The sequence below is a fragment of the Hyaena hyaena genome, unplaced genomic scaffold (genome assembly GCF_003009895.1).
Source record: "Hyaena hyaena isolate Hyena2069 unplaced genomic scaffold, ASM300989v1 scaffold_361, whole genome shotgun sequence".
In the NCBI taxonomy this organism is placed as follows: domain Eukaryota; kingdom Metazoa; phylum Chordata; class Mammalia; order Carnivora; family Hyaenidae; genus Hyaena; species Hyaena hyaena.
In genome coordinates, this window is record NW_024080991.1 from 367,175 (window position 1) to 384,350 (window position 17,176).

General features: G+C 35.1%; 1 protein-coding gene across 4 annotated transcripts in view; it reads left to right on the top strand.

The window, feature by feature from the left end:
- Positions 1-17,176, top strand: part of CTDSPL2 (CTD small phosphatase like 2) — an 81,211-nt gene that overhangs the window by 33,671 nt on the left and 30,364 nt on the right. For 3 of the 4 annotated variants that reach the window (XM_039250060.1, XM_039250062.1, XM_039250061.1), the window contains exons 3-4: positions 14,399-14,537; positions 15,928-16,077. In XM_039250060.1, coding sequence (XP_039105991.1) covers positions 14,399-14,537; positions 15,928-16,077 — 289 coding nt within the window. The remainder of the gene's footprint in view (positions 1-14,398; positions 14,538-15,927; positions 16,078-17,176) is intronic. The other variant, XM_039250063.1, reaches the window with a different exon arrangement.

Sequence of the window (17,176 nt, forward strand, 5' to 3'; positions counted from 1 at the left end):
GGGATCAGTTTCTTGATTTCTCTTTCTGTTGCTTCATTGTTGGTGTATAAAAATGCAACCGATTTCTGTACGTTGATTTTATACTCTGCAACTTGGCTGAATTCTTGGATCAGTTCTAGTAGGCTTCTGGTGGAGTGTGTCGGGTTTTCGATGTAGAGTATCATGTCATCTGCGAAGAGTGAAAGTTCGACTTCCTCTTTGCCAATTCTGATGCCTTTGATTTCCTTTTGTTGTCTGATGGCTGATGCTAGGACTTCCAGCACTATGTTAAACAACAGTGGTGAGAGTGGACATCCCTGTCGTGTTCCTGATCTCAGAGGGAAAGCTCTCAGTTTTTCCCCGTTGAGGATGATGTTAGCTGAAGGCTTTTCATAGATGGCTTTGATGATGTTTAAGTAGGTTCATTCTATCCCAACTTTCTCTAGAGTCTTTATTAAGAAGGGATACTGTATTTTGTCAAATGCTTTTTCTGCATCTATTGACAGGATCATATGGTTTTTATCTTTTCTTTTATTGATATGATGTATCACATTGATTGATTTGCGAATGTTGAACCAGCCCTGTAACCCAGGAATGAATCTCACGTGATCTTGGTGGATGATTCTTATGATATGCTGCTGGATTCGATTTGCAAGGATCTTGTTGAGAACTTTTGCATCCGTATTCATCAAGGATATTGGCCTGTAGTTCTCTTTTAGAAAGAAATCTAGCTTTTACTACATTAATACACATGAAACAAAACTCACTCCTAATATATTAATTGTGCTCGGATTTTTGTTTACTGTTCTTATTCCCCTTTTAAAGGTGATTTTAAAACCTTAAATCAAGGACTGATGGATGTGGGTGGGAGGAGGGATGGGCATGGAGGAGGGCACTTGGGGATGAGCACTGAGTGTTATGTGGAAACTAATTTGACAATAAACTATTTGTTAAAAAAATAAATAAATAAAACCTTAAATTAATTTCATGATCCACTGTGGGGTTGTACCCCTTGGTTTGAAAAACCGTAACCTTTGTACTATCAAGCTTTGTGGTTTTATTGGGAATTTTCTTCCTACCAAAGTTAATATAAGTCAGTGTCTCTAGACATGTTCTTTAACAACTTAGGTTAATGAAGTACTTTACTGTTTATTATGGAACACAAAAATTAGAAGATCAGATCGACTGGTTATACATACATGAACATATATAGCAGATAACTACAATTTTACTTGTTTTCTCGTTTTTAGGCTTTTTATTTTTTTCTTTACTTACTGCATTGGTTAGGACCTCTAATACAGTGCTCTGTAGAAGTGAGAGGAAACACCTTCTCTTGTTGCTGATGTTCAAGAAGAGTTTGTTTACTATCAAATGTTAATAACTATATGCTTTTCATAGTTATCTTTTATTCATATGTGGCAGTTTCCTTTTATTTGTAGTTTTCTACAACTTTTTATCATGTTGAATTTTGTCAAAGAATTCTCTCCATCTATTGAGATATTCTTCAGATTTTCTTTTAATTTAAGTGGAGTAGTGCCTAAATATTTTTTAATGGAAAACCAAAGTTGCATTGCTGGATTTGTTTGTTTCTTAAGGGATTTTTATGTCTGTGTTCATGAAGTTTTTGGTCTGTAGAGTTGCCTTGCTTTATAATATTTTCAGATTTGGGGATCAGGATGATGCTTGAAACTTAAAGCAAGTCAAGAATTGTTCTCTATGCTTCTTACTTCTGAAAGAACTTATATTGGCTTAGTATTATTTTATCTGTAAATAAATAGCAGAATTCATTGTGAGAAAGCTTTTATTATAAATTTGATTTCTGTAATATATATGGGGCTGGTTAACTTTTCTGTTTCGTATTACAGTGTTGATCACATGTGTTTTTCAAGGAATTAGTCCATTCATCTAAGTTGTTGAATTACTTGGTGTAAAGTTTTTGTGATATTTACCTATTAACCTGACAATATCTGAAGGATCTATAATGATGTACTTCTTTTTATTCCTGATGTGGATAATTTATGCTTTATCTTTGTTTTGATCTGTCTTGCTAGAGCTTTATCAATTTCATTACTCTTTCAAAAAATCAGTGTCTGTCTTTATTAAATTTTATCTTTTCTTTCCATTTTTTATTTAATTGCGTTAAAAAAAATTTTTTTTTAAATTTATTTCTGAGAGAGAGAGAGTGACAGCATGAGCAGGAGAGGGACAGAGAAAGAGGGAGACACAGAATCTGAAGCAGGGTCCAGGCTCTGAGCTAGCTGAGAGCACAGAGCCTGACGCGGAGCTCGAAACCACGAACTGTGAGATTGTGACCTGAGCCAAAGTCAGATGCTTAAGCTACTGAGCCACCCAGGCGCCCCATTTAATTGCTTGTTATTTTTAATATTTTCTTATACTTTATTTGATTTACTCACCAAGATAGACTATACACCAGAAAGTATAAAAAAAATATGAAAGAAAAGAAGTCATACACAGTATGGTGAGTGTTCCATGTATATTTGAAAAAAAAAATGCATACTCTGGAATTATTTAGTGCAGATTAGGTTGGTTGATAATATTTCTCTCTCCTTTTTTTTTCTTTTAGTTTACTCTGAGAGAAAGTGTGCAAGTCAGGGGAGGGACGGGGAGGAGATCCCAAGCAGGCTCAGTGCTGATAGTGGAGAGACTGAGACTGGACTGGGTCTCACAAACCATGAGATCATGACCTGAGCTGAAATCAGGAGTCAGACACTTAACTGACTGAGCTACTCAGGCATCCCGATAATATTTCAGTCTTCTGTACTTTAAACTTCTTTTATCAGTTACTAAGAAAGGGGTGTTAAAATCTCCAATTATTGTGAATTTGTCTACTTGCCTTTCAGTCATTTTTTTTGTTTGTTTCTTCATATGTTTTTAAGTTCTCTTATTAGGTGTATATACATTTGTGAGGAATATAAATTTTTTTTGTTACCACTGTGAAATATCTCAATATCTCTCGTAATATTTGCCTTGAGATTTACTTTGCTAATTATATTAGTAATATAAATACTAATATATATATAAATATTACTAGTACTAATATAGCCACATAACTTTCTTAGCATTTGCATGATACACTTCTTTCCTTTTGTGTATAAATATACCCTATTTATTTATATTTAAGTTGGCATGTTTAGTTAGGTTTAATGTAATTATTAATATAATTGAGTTTATTAATCTTATTCTGTATTTACAACATTGTTTTACTGTTTTACATATGCCTTCTTTTTAGTAAGCTAGTTCTCTTTTAGAATATCATTCTATCTCCTATATTGACTTTTAAAAATTAACTTTATTGAGTTATAATTATGTACAATGATAATGTATAATTATGTACACCCATTTAAAGTATATAGTGTCATGAATTTTAACAGATTTATACACTCATGCCCAAAAACTACCCTTACAGTCTTTGCAGACAGTTTCACAGTTATCAGCCTAGACAGCCAACATTCTGCTGTTGTTATAAATCACATAAATATTTTCTGGAGTTTTATATGATTGCAGTTATACAGCATCTCTTAACATCTTTCACTCAGTGTAAAGTTTTTGTATTCACTTGTGTTACTGTATGTTTCCATACTTTATTCTGCTCTCCACCCAGAATTCTGTTGTGTGAGTATACATATAACATAATTTGTTTATCCATTTGGATTGTATATGGTTTTTGGCTATCATGAATAAAGTTGCTATGAATATTTGTGTTGAGTCCATGTGTGGACATATATTTAAGTTAAAAAGATTGGTATTGCTAAGTCATATAATGCATGTTAATTTTTTTTGTGGTTGTTTATATATAATTAGCAGTACCATAAAACTCACCCGTTTAAGGTATAAATTTAGTAGCTCTCAGTATATGCACAGTGTGCATCTGTATTATAGCATATTTCATTTCATCATTCCTTCTTATTGCCAAGTAATATTCTATTACATGGATATACAACATTTTGATTATCCATTTTATCAGTTGATAGACATTTCCACATTTTGGCTTTATGAAGATGACTCCTGGTGAACATTCATATGTAAAGTTTTTCATGGAAATCTATTTTCTTTTAAAAACTTTTTTTTAATATTTATTTTTGAGAGAGAGAGAGAGTGCAGGTGGAGGAGGGACAGAGAGAGAAAGACACACACACACACACACAAAATCCAAGGCAGGCTCTAGGCTCTGAGCTGACATGGGGCTCGGACTCAAAAACTGTGAGATCATGACCTGAGCTAAAGTCAGACACATAATGGACTGAGCCACCCAGGTGTTCCATTGTGGAAATCTATTTTCATATCTCTTGAGAATATACTGAAGAGTAGAATTGCAGGATAATATGGAAATTCCGTGTAGCTTTTTAAGGAATTGCAGACTGTTTTCCAAAATGACTGCACCATATTACAGTCCCATCAACAAAGTTAAAGGTTCTAGTTTCTCCACATCCTCAGCAACACTTGTTACTGTCCTTTTAGATTTAGCCATCTTAGTGACTGAAACGGTATCTCGTTGTGGTTCTAATATATTTTCCCAATGACCAATGACAGTGAGCATCTTTTCATGAGCTTGTCGCCCATTGTAACTTCTTCGGAGAAATGTCTTTTAAATCTTGGCACATTGTTAAATTGGGTTTTGTCTTTTTATAATTGAGTTGTAAGAGTTCTTTATGTATTTTAGATACAAGTCCCTTGTTTGATAAATGATTTGCAGATATTTTCTTCCATTCTTTCAGACCCCTTTGAAGCACAAAAGCTTTAAATTTGATCAAGTCCAGTCCAATTTATTTTGTGGTTGTTGTTGCACATATTTTTGATGTCATGTCCAAGAAGCTATTAAAATCAAGCTATTAAGAATTTTGATCCAAAATCAAGGTGATAAAAGTTTTAGCTCTGAGTTTTCTTACACCAAGATACCACCTCACGCCGGTCAGAGTGGCTAAAATGAGCAAATCAAGAGACTATAGATGCTGGAGAGGATGTGGAGAAATGGTCACCCTCCTACACTGTTGGTGGGAATGTAAACTGGTGCAGCCCCTCTGGAAAACTGTGGAGATTCCTCAAAAAATTCACAATAGAACTCCCCTTTGACCCAGCAATAGCACTGTTGGGAATTTACTCAAGGGATACAGGAGTGCTGATACATAGGGGCACATGTACCCCCATGTTCATAGCAGCACTCTGAACAATAGCCAAAACATGGAAAGAGCCTAAGTGTCCATCAACGGACAAATGGGTCAAGAAGATGTGGTTTATCTGTACAATGGAGTACTACATGGCAGTGAGAAAGAATGAAATCTGGCCAAGTGTAGCAACATGGATGGACCTTGAGGGTGTTATGCTGAGCGAAATAAGTCAGGCAGAGAAGGACAAATACCATATGTTTGCACGTATAGGAGGATTAGGAGGAACTTAACGGAGGACCATGGGAGAGAAGAAGGCGAAAAATAGTGGGGGAGGTGGGGAGGCAAACCATGAGAGACTCTTAAATGCCGAGAACAAACTGAGGGCAGATGGGGTGGGGGGAGGGGAAGGGGGTGATGGGCATGGAGGAGGGCACTTGTGGGGATGAGCACTGTGTTATATGGAAACCAACTTGACAATAAACTATTAAAAAAATAAGTGTTACAAATTTTTTCTTAAAGCTTCAAAGGTTTTTCTTGTAAGTTTTATATTTTTAGTTCTTATATTCAGCTCTTTCATCCGTTTTGAATTAATTTTGTAGATGGTGTGAGGTAAGGGGCCAACTGTATTCTTTTGCATCTTAGTATCTTTTTTTTTTTTCTTAGTTTATTGTCAAGTTGGTTTCTATATAACACCCAGTGCTCATCCCAACAAGTGCCCTCCTCCATGTCCATCACCCCCCTTCTTCTCTTCTCCAAGTATCTGTTGGTCCTAGTATGATTTGTTGAAAGACTCTTTAAAGAAATGGCTCAGTTGTTTTCAAAGTATTTGTACCATTCTATTCAGCAATGTTCAGCCCTTCCAGTTGCCTACATCTTTAGCAATATTTGATATTAACCAGTCTTTTTGATTTTAGCCTTTCTACAGGGGTGGGGTGGTTATCTCATTATGTTTTTATTTTGTATTTCCCTGATGATTAATGAAGTTGAATGTGCTTATTTGCCAGCACAAATTTGTCAACTCCCAGTTCAAATTTTTTCCCATTTGGGAGGAGGTGACTTCTCAGTGTTTTTCTTGTGATTCCCATTAGTAGTTTCTCTTGAGCAAGTGTTCTTAAACTTTTTGATCTCAGGGTCCTTTACCTTCTTACACATTATTGGAAACCCTAAAGAACATTTGTTTGTGTGCGCTATATCTATCATTATATCTCATTAGATTTTAAAACGGAGGAATTTTGAAAATATTCATTTCTTATTGCAATTATAAAGCCACTCACTGCATGTTAATACAAATAACATTTTTAAGTATTTCCTAAAAACAAAAAGGCAATTAGTGGGAGCATGTCATTATTTACAGTTTTGCAAATCTTTTTAATGTTGACTTCCTATGAGGTAGTTTATCATTGAAGCATTTAAAGAAAACCATATTCTCATGTATTTGTTAAAGGAAAGAGTATTTTAATATCCTTTTTAGATAATTTTGATAGTCTATTGATACTATACCAAAACTTGACAAATGAGGTAGTTTCTTAGGTGAAATTTGCAAGGACTGAAATGATTTTTTTATTAGTCAGTCTTCTGCTTAGAATGCATATGTATGGTTTTGTAGCACTGTGCACTGATTATATAGAAGATATTGGTTCACTGAATTATGTAGATCTTTGACATACTGCTATATTTCATTATTCAATATTTAAAAATTACATTTCTGAAAAAAAAATTACATTTCTGAACATCCCCTTTGATCTCAATAGGATAGTTTTTAAGCACTAGGAAGCTGTCAGGCTATTGTGCTGGGTCTGAGTTTTTTAAAATTCAGTTTTTGCTTGAAAGCTCAAATGTTATTGCTGGCAACAAAAGTGTCAGTTTTCGGGGCGCCTGGGTGGCTTAGTTGGTTAAGCAGCCGACTTTCGCTTAGGTCATGATCTCGCGGTTCGTGGGTTCGAGCCCCGCGTCGGGCTCTGTGCTGACTGCCAGCTCAGAGCCTGGAGCCTGTTTCGGAGTCTGTCACTCCCTCTCTCTCTCTGACCCTCCCCTCCTCACGCTCTCTCTCTCTCTCTCTCTCTCTGTCCTAGAAATAAATAAAACATTTAAAAAAAAAATTTTTTTTAAAAAGTGTCAGTTTTCCTTGAGGTGGCAGGCATGCTTTGTTCACTTTGCAGAAAATATCGGGGCACCTAGGTGGCTCAGTTAAGTGTCCGACTTCAGCTCAAGTAATGATCTCACAGTTTGTGAGTTTGAACCCCATGTCTGGGTCTCTGCTTCATATCTCCAAGCCTAGAGCCTGCTTCAGATTCCATGTCTCCCTATCTCTCTGCCCTTTCACCACTTGCGTGCATATGCATTCTCTCTCTCTCTCTAAGATAAATAAACATAAAAACATTTTAAAAATATCTATTTTAGGTAAAATTAGTTTTCCATCAGGAAAGTGGTCTAATTCAGCTTATAACTCAATTGCTCAGATGCTTTTTCTCAAGACAGTTGTGGAAGCACAAGTTTGCAATAGTAGTGTTTTATTTGGCTTCACTTCCCATCCTACAAAATGTTAACACATGTTTAAGGATTGAGATTAAATTAATTTTATAGCTTCAGCAGGGACATTCTTAAGTCTAACTGGCTTCCTCCCACCCCCAACTAATACTTGGCAGTAAATAATACAGTGACTATTGGGTGTCATTGCCTTAATTTGTACTAAGGCTACCATTGCTTTTGCACAGTAAGTGCAAATGTTTAATACAAGTTACTTTGGGATAGACTGAGATACAAAAAAATCATTCACCACTTGTGTTTATTACCACACATTCACAGTAAAGAAGATCTCTGATAATTAGTTGATGCTAGTATTAGATAAATATAGTCAAAACAGAAAGTCTGGCCATATCTGTAAGGCAAAAGTACAATTCTACAGACTAGATATTAACTCATTTCCTGTATTTGCAGCTAAGTCTTTAATTCAGTTACTTTATCACTGGGAAGTGGAAAAGCCTGTTTCTTTCATTGACTTTTTATTCAGCAGTCTCCCACCAGTGTCTACTGTGCAAGTTTATAAGTCTCTCAGATAGTAGTATGTGCACTTTTTCAACCGGTGCAGTATAACTTACTCTTTAAGATATTTCAGTGGTTCGGTTTTGGTTTTTGTTTTTTTGAAAGAGATCTCACTCACTCACTCACTCCAAAGCAGGCTCAAGGCCATAGCACAGAGCCTGACATAGATTGTTTTTGTTTACACACACACACACACACACACACACACACACACTCCCTCCCTCCCTCTCTCTCTCTCTCTCTCTCTCTCTCCCCCCCCCCAAGCAAGCTCCAGGCTCTGAGCTGTCAGCACAGAGCCTGACATAGAGCTTGAAGTCATGAACTGTGAGATCATGGCCTGAGCTGAAGTTGGATGTTAAACCAACTGAGCCACCCAAGCACCCCTCAGTGGTTCAGGTTTTTTAGTTTTAAAAATTATAATGTTTTTTGGTTTTTTTTTTTTTTTTTTGATTTTTGGCTTTTAAAAACTTGATGTGTACATTCAAACTATTAAATACCTTTTTTTTTTTAATGCTGAATAAGTGTTCTCAAATGATAGTGGAACTGAACTGGCACTATAACTTTGAATATGTTTTGTTATATAGGGCATGATGAGATAATATCTATGCAGCTAAAGGAAAATAGCTTTATCATATTCTGATTTGTAATTTGCAGTTTGATCCAGATTCTTTGGAGTAGTTTTCCCCTTTTGTGAGTCAAGAGAATTCTGAAATGTCGGTTTCTTTGTATCAGTATAATAATGGATTGAAACCACAAATTGTCTAATCTCCCTTTTTAAATTCAGTGATCCATTCTTAATTATAAAGTTTTGAATTTTATTTTAAAATATTAGTAAATTTCAAAATAAGTGTTTTAGCTACCCCCCCCCCAATTTTTTTTTAGAGAGAGTGCAAGTGGGGGAGGGGCAGCGAAGGAGAAAATCACAAGCAGGCTCCACACAATCAGTATGGAGCTCGATGCAGAGCTTGAATTTACTAACTGTGAGATCATGCCCTGAGCCAAAATCAGACACTTCACTGAGTCATCCACACACCCCTAGACAAAATTTAAAAACCTAATTTTGTATTACTGCGAAGCAGAATATTAAGAGTACTCTTATTATGTTTCAACAAATATATATACTGTATTAAAAGCTTTAAGATTTCAAAATAATGATTAACTGGATCATAATGAGGGTACAGAAATTATAGCAAATATGACCGTTGAAGATAGCTAGTAACACAAGGGTAGTAGTGAATACAAAGATCTTTTATATTTCCTCATAAATTTGCCTTAGCGGTGTTCTTTCCTTACTATAGGTTTAGAATCCCATCTGGTATTATTTATTTTATGCCTAAAGAACTTTTATGTCTAAAGAATTTAGTATTTCTTATGTAGATCAGCTGGGAATGAATTCTATTAAGTTTTCTGTTCCAGGATGACTTTATAAAGTGAGTAATTAAAGAAAAAACTTTATCTCTTATCAGTTTTCTTATAGTTTTATATCTCTACATTCTGATCTTATAGTCATTACATACTTTCTTTTAATCCTCATTTATCTTAGTTCTGAAGGTTCTAAATATGTTCAATATGTTTAATGCTTATCCTCAGTTCTTACATCATTGTCTGTAGTTATTTTTGTTTGTCTCAAGCTCATTTTCTAGTAGATGCCACAGAAAGCACTCATGTGAACAATATTCTTGCACATTGATAACAGTCTTTAAGCTTAAAAATCAGTTTTGCTGCCTATAAAATACTCAGGTAGTCTTTTCTCTTTGTGATTATTTTAAATGTTATTGCATTTTCTTCTGACATAAAAACATTGCTTTTGGAAGTTTAATGATAATCTAATTTTTTGCCGTTATAAATGAAGTGATTTTGCTTTGATCTCCAAACTTCATAAATTTTATGAAGTTTATTTTGTTTGCTTTTCTCAGTTGATAGTTTCAGTTAAACATATCTTTCAATATGTAATTTAAAAGCTTTTCTTTGTGGAAAACGTTGTGATATTTGTTCTGTTGCTATGGTTTTGATTTGGTTGCCTTCAGGGATTACTGTTTTCTGTCTGTTGGATCTTGTTTGTCTATCTTCAGTATTTGTAATATTTTGGTGTCTTTAAAAATTTCCCCCTCCATTTTATCTTCTATTTCTTTTATTTTTTTTTTTAATATTTTTATTTCCCCTGCGTGAGCAGGGGAGGGTCAGAGAGAGAGGGAGTGACAGACTCTGAAATAGGCTCCAGGCTCTGAGCTGGCAGTCAGCACAGAGCCCGACGCGGGGCTCGAACCCACGAACAGTGAGATCATGACCTAAGCGAAAGTCGGACGCTTAACCGACTAAGCCACCCAGGCGCCCCTTTTTCTATTTCTTTTAAAAGACATAATTTAGGGGTTACTAGGTAGCTCAGTTGGTTAAGCATCTGACTCTTGATCTCAGCTCAGGTCTTGATCTCAGGGTTTTGAGTTTGAGCCCCATGTTGGGTTCCATGGTGGGTGTGGAGCTACTTAATAAAAAAAAATAATTAAAAATAAGTAATCTGTTATTTACTCACTTTTATATCTGTTCTAGTCCAGTCTTTATTTCTGGTGTTACAATAAAGCATCCTTCTGTATCTCAGGGCATAAACTCCTGATGTTCAAGGCCCATGTCTTTTTTTATCCTGAAACTCAGAACTGCTATAACATAGGCACAGTATGACTGAAATAATCAGGATGATGCCAGGTTTTTAATTTTCACTTTGATAAAAAAGTTGGTCATTTTCATGCTGTCTGATATTTTTCTTTTATTTCTAATTATTTTGTTGTCTCTGATTTGAATTTTTCTAACTCTTGATGTATGTCTCATATAACTCCCTTAGTAAGTCTTTTGTTTTGAAATAGGTTATAATTTTTGTCTATAATGCTTGTTTTACTGATGTCATTCTTTATCTTTACATTATATTTATTTACTAAAGTTTATTTATTTTTGAGAGAAAACATGAGCAGGGGAGGGTCAGAGAGAAAGGAAGAAAGAATCCCAAGTATGTGCTGTCCAGCATGGAACCTTACATGGGGCTCAGTCTCGCCAACTGTGAGATCATGACCTAAAGGAAAATCAAGACTCAGATACTTAACCAACTGGGCCACCCAGGCACCCCCACAGGGTATCTTTTCTAACTAGTTTTGTTGTTTTGTGTAGTGTTAAAAAATATAATGATTACTTTTTGAGTTTTCCTGTCTCTTTATTCCTACCTCATGTTTATCTGAAACTTCTCTTTCCTTCTTTTCTTTTGTGTCTTTGCTACTCAATTTTGACTTCAGGAATTCCCAGCAGTTTCCCCTTAGTATGGAGCCCTGTACTAGAAGAGAGCCATAGTTGGTGACTTTCAAGAGGTCATAGGAGCTGTTGTTTCATTCACACCGTGGACCCCTTTGGTATTAGATTGGACAGCAACTTTTTCTCCCATCTTAAAATTGGCCTGCCGTGCTTTCCATTGAATACCGACCTTTTAGCTGTTTTGGGCTTCTCTTGTTCTCATGTGGATTATGTACCTTGTTGATCCCTTTACTTTCTTCTACACCAGTGCATGTGGGCACTCAGGTGTGGTGGCTTTCGGTTTGTCTTCATCTGCTTGGAATTTAAGGGAGATAACTTGACCCCTTGCTTTTGCTGTTATTTTGCCCTTGAGTTTTTGTTGCCTCCTTAGTTCTGTGTGTTTCCCTTGGGATTCAGAGATTTAAGAATACTACCTTCCTGGGGTCTCTGGGTGACTCAGTTGGTTAAGTGTCTGTTAAGCTTGGTATTGGCTCAGGTCATATCTCATGGTTTCATGGGTTCGAGCCCAGCATCAGGCTCCACTCTGGCACTATGGAGATTCTTGGTCTCCCTCTGTCTTTGCCCCGCTCCCACTCACACTGTCTCTGTCTCTCTCAAAATAAGTAAACTTAAAAAAAAAAATAGCTTCGTCTTCCTCCTTAGAGATGTAAGCTAAAATATTTTTACTTTCTGTATGAATTTATATACTTTATGTATGTAAAAATATTATATATATTTTTAATTGACCACGGTATTGTCTCTTCTGCTACAGTAATATGTGGTTCCACAATATCAGCTAGCTTATAGACTATTGGTAAATAGGGAAATAGTGTCAGTATAACATGGGTGGTGCATTGCTTTGTACAGGACTTTTTCCTAAACTGAACAAGGGGATCCTGAATAATGGGAGTTGAATTTTATATTTCATCAGGAACGTAAAAATCTTTCAATTCAGCTGCTACAGAAACAAAGCCCCACACACAGACTCCCAAGAGTTTTTAATTAGAAGTGATAATTAGCAGTGGGGAGGTTGCCTCCTAGAGAGGTACATTCTGATCTAGCAGAGACTTTTCTCATGTGGCAGTTTGCATTTCCTTTTGTGTCCATCTTAGCCCTACTGGTTTAAAGCTCCACTTCCCAGCTCCCATAAGCCCTTGTTTCTCCTTTTCTGTTTTTATTAGCTTTTATTAAGCCCCGAGGTAGCATTTCAGCCGCTGTTAGCTGCCTTACTGGGGTGTCCCAAGTTATCTCTGGAGGTGTCCCAGTCATTGTTTTTCTTGGTGCTATGGTTACAGAGTTAACGGGGCATTGACTGATCTGCCTTGTGTACCCCCTCTCTTGCCCTCCTGGGCCAATTATTTTTTCCTTAAGCCTTGTTATTTTTAGTGTTGCAGAATGCAGGGTTTTCAGAATGTAAGTATTTATGTTGTAGCAGATGTACTAAGAGACTTCATCAAGAAGATGCTGGAGCTTAGTCTTGTTGGCTTTGTGGTATTCTTTCTGTTCTTGAAAGATATTATGAAGAGAGTCCTGTTTTCTGGCAATGGAGATCCCACGTTTGGGATATGAGGCTTCCTGTTCATCTATTAAGAATGCAGGGGAATGATAAATAGTACACATAAGAATTTTGTCATAGATCACTGAGGTTTATTTTGTGCTATAATAGACATACTGTTGTAATGGAGCTACCTAAAATTAGCAAACTACTGAGTAAAAGTAAAATTCTATATGGTATGATATGGACTGATGTATTTTGACAATATCTTTGTTCTGTTTTCATCCAAATGTAGTCATTTACGATTGCTGAGTTGTTGAATAAGAATGTTGATTATATATATAAATTATATTTAATATAGGTTTAAAAATCTAATCTCATCCTTACCAAAAGATTTCAGGAAGTCTCATTAAAGCAGCAAGAAATTGGGGCACCTGGCTGGCTTAGTCGGTAGAGTATGTGACACTTGATCTCGAGGTTTTGAGTTTGAGCCCCATGTTGGATGTAGAGATTGAGGTTACTAAAAAATAAAAAACACAGCAAGGAATTATAGGCCAGTATTAGAATAATGTAAGAAAATCACTCGTGGTTGATGACTCTAGAAAAATTTTACAAAGGAGAAAGATAGATGTACAAGTGAAGACAAACCAGTTATTACTTGGAGTATACTCTTTCAGTCAATAATATTGCAAAAACAGTGTAAACTGGTGATGTAGATTTGCCCCATGTAAGGAAATGAATAGAGAGCTTTATTATGGAGTAAACTCCTTAGTGTTAATTTGGTTATTTAAAGAATTGAGGTTGGCACTGGGTGTGGCCATTGGTAAGCCTTGTTTTTGGTAATATGTGATATGCCAGCATATTCCAGTGGGGTTCTGTCTCTTACCCTGAGTGCTCACGGAAACAACCACTGTTCTTTTCGACAAATATAAGAGTAGGGGATAATTACTGAAAATTCATAGCACATCTTACAATTGAGTGTTTCAATAGCACAGACAGTTTAGTGGACATTGGGGAAAAGATCTGAATTGAGATTGCTGTAATTATATTGGTATATTTTAAGTGTATTAATAATAAACACTTTTATAACATTGTCAAATTTTTCCTTTTTTTTTTTAACCGCTGTTGGATACTATATAATCCTATTTCGTTTCCACTGGATGTGAAAAGCAGGAAAATATCTTACACATATTGTGTCTTTTTTAAAAATTGAGATATAACTGATAAACATTAGTTTCAGTGTATAGCATAATTTGAGATATATATATATATATATATATATATATGTGTGTGTGTGTATATACATACACACACCATGTGTTCTTTATCCAGTCATCAACAGGTGGACACTTAAGTTGTTTCTGTTGGCTATTGTAAATTAAGCTGCAATGAACAGGGAAGTACATATCATATTTTATAAGTGTGACCTATAAGGCAGAATGCCTATGCTCAATGCATGTTTTTTCCCCCCTCATATCTTAAGGAAGAGAGAGAAAATCCTTCGAAACGGAGTAGGATTGAACGTGATATAGATAATAATTTGATCACATCAACACCAAGAGCAGGAGAAAAGCCTAACAAACAGATATCTCGAGTAAGACGGAAAAGTCAAGTAAATGGAGGTTTGTTATGATTTAGATATTCTTCTATTAGGTGTAAGCAGAAATTTCACCTGACATGTTTCTTTTCTGTTTTTAAAGATCGACTTTGTGTAGTTTTTGCCTTATTTTTGTAATCTCCTTTGTTTTAAGTATTTTCATGAAATGAAATAAAAATTACCTGATATGAATTAAAATGACAAGTAAAGGCAGAACAACTGGCTTTATACTATTATGAAAATGTATATGGAACACATTTTTTTAACCTTTATTAAACTCATTTCTTAAAGCAGTAATAATTTGTGACTTAATTTATTGAAATAATTACAAAGAATTTGTTTCTGGAACTTGGAATTTCAGCTCAGAGGGGTCTTGTATCACTCAGGACAGTGACTCTTAACAAGGGGTTGTTTTGTCCCTAGGGGACATATGTTAATACCTGGAGACCTTTTTGGTTATCACAACCTATAGAGGGATTGCTACTCACATCTAGCAGGTAGAGGTTAGGGATGCTGCTAAACATCCTACAGTGCACAAGGCATCCTCCCACAATAAAGAATTGTCCAGACTCCAGTCAGTAGTGCTGCAGTTGATAAATCTTGTTCTAGGTCAGTATGTTGTAGTACTGCTGAGAAGCTCACCAAAGTCCAAAAGGAGTAAAACAAGGACAAGTAGAGGAACGTATAAAGAACAACTCTTTAGAGCATGAGGTGCTGTTTTCTAGCCAATGCTGTTTTAAACACATTGGCAAGAATACCTTCTCTCTATCCCCTCAATTCAATATTGTATCTCTGTTTTTCGAATTGACTTTCAGGGAAAAAGAAACAAAAGAGCTATAGCAGCAAAGAAAGAATTACGGGTAGATACCAAGTAAAGTTGTGAAAGGTCAAGGATGATAAATCAGAACACATTTGTGTGAATTTGTTTTTATTGTATATTTTCCAAAAATCATTAAAAAAATTTTATTCTTAAGAATCTAAAAAAACAAAAGACAAAGACCTGTTTTTCTTAACCACTCTGAAATGGTGCCTGGGTATATACATAAGTAATTTTTGCTGTATGTTATACATAGTTTTCTGCTTCAGTAGATCTGTGTTGCCTCTATTTATTTAACTGTTATTCATTAGTAATAGATTTGAGGGTAGGTTTTATGAAGTAGGCAGCATCCCAAAATGTAAATGAAAGATACAATCTTTCATTTGTGTGTTTGATGTTATAACTTGCTTTACTTACAAAAAGTTTATTTCATTTTCTGTTACACTGTGGAAGCCTATAGTCTATATACTAAAAGATTCAGTTTTTGTGAAGTATTTTAAGGGAAAAATATTTTCATAGTGGACTGTTTAAAACACATTTTTCACAGTCATATATTTTCTAGATTGCAACTTTTTTTCTTGTTTTTGTTTTTTCTTAGAAGCTGGTAGTTACGAAATGACAAATCAACATGTAAAACAAAATGGAAAATTAGAAGATAATCCTTCCTCTGGCAGTCCTCCAAGGACTACATTGTTGGGGACCATATTTTCTCCTGTCTTCAACTTTTTTTCACCAGCAAATAAAAATGGTAAGTATAAAGTGTTACCCATAATTTGGGTTTAAAAATTAGTTTTCCTGGTTTTTCAAGAGAGCTTTTTGATTTTACTGGTGTATTTTGTCAGCATCTTATGTTTGTTTTCAGCCTGATTAAAAATACGCAGCTCCTAAAAGACTTTTTTTTCTTTTTTTTTTTTTTTTTTAACTGACTGAAATAAATTTAGGTTATGTTTAACTCTGTTGAAGTGCATGATCTCCACTTTAACTCTCTGAAAATCTAGATGATAAACTGGGCTGGAAGGAAAATTACTTCTTTTATGTTGGAATGACTTTTATGATACTTAGTGTGTACAAGAGAGAATCCTGAAACATTTCCAATATTCTAGATCAGTAAAGTAGAATTTGTGGAATATTTTAAGTGAGCTGAAAGCAGGTCGTTTTTTGTAACACATTTTATTTTTATTTTTCATTTTCTTGATTTTTTCCCCATAGGGATCATTAATTTGAATATTTAGTAAAACTACTCTAATTCAAATGAATTGAAGTTTTTCATTTTATGTAATAATGCCTTTGCAAAAGAAATTTGGATTGTTGATCAGCATTTTTTTTTAGGCTCCACACCCAGCGCTAAGCCTAATGCAGGAGGCTTGAACTCATGACCCTGAGATCAAGAATCAGATACTTAATGGACTGAGCCACCCAGGCACCCCTGGCATATTTTTAAAAAAGATTTAGCTAGCGTTCTATCTTTTTTGTTAAACTTTAACTTCATAAATGATAATTTAGTCTCTAGACGATGTTGGGCAGGAGATCTTGTCTTTATTTTTGTATCTACCATCTTGTTTGATAGTGTGAAGCACATGGAAAATAGCCATTAAATGCTTGTTGCTTGATTATTTAAATTCTAATTTGAATATGTTTCTGGATGACAATACGAGTTTTTAAAGGCAGAATGGTGCACTATAAAATCTAGATGCTCTGGGGGGTGAAAATCATGCGTGTTAGCACATTTAAAAGGACTATGAAGTCCTATAGTAGAAATAAAACAAAAAATTACCTTTAATTTTGTTTAACCCCATATTTCCTAGACATATATGATCCGAAGAACCCTTTCCGGTGGAACATCTGTT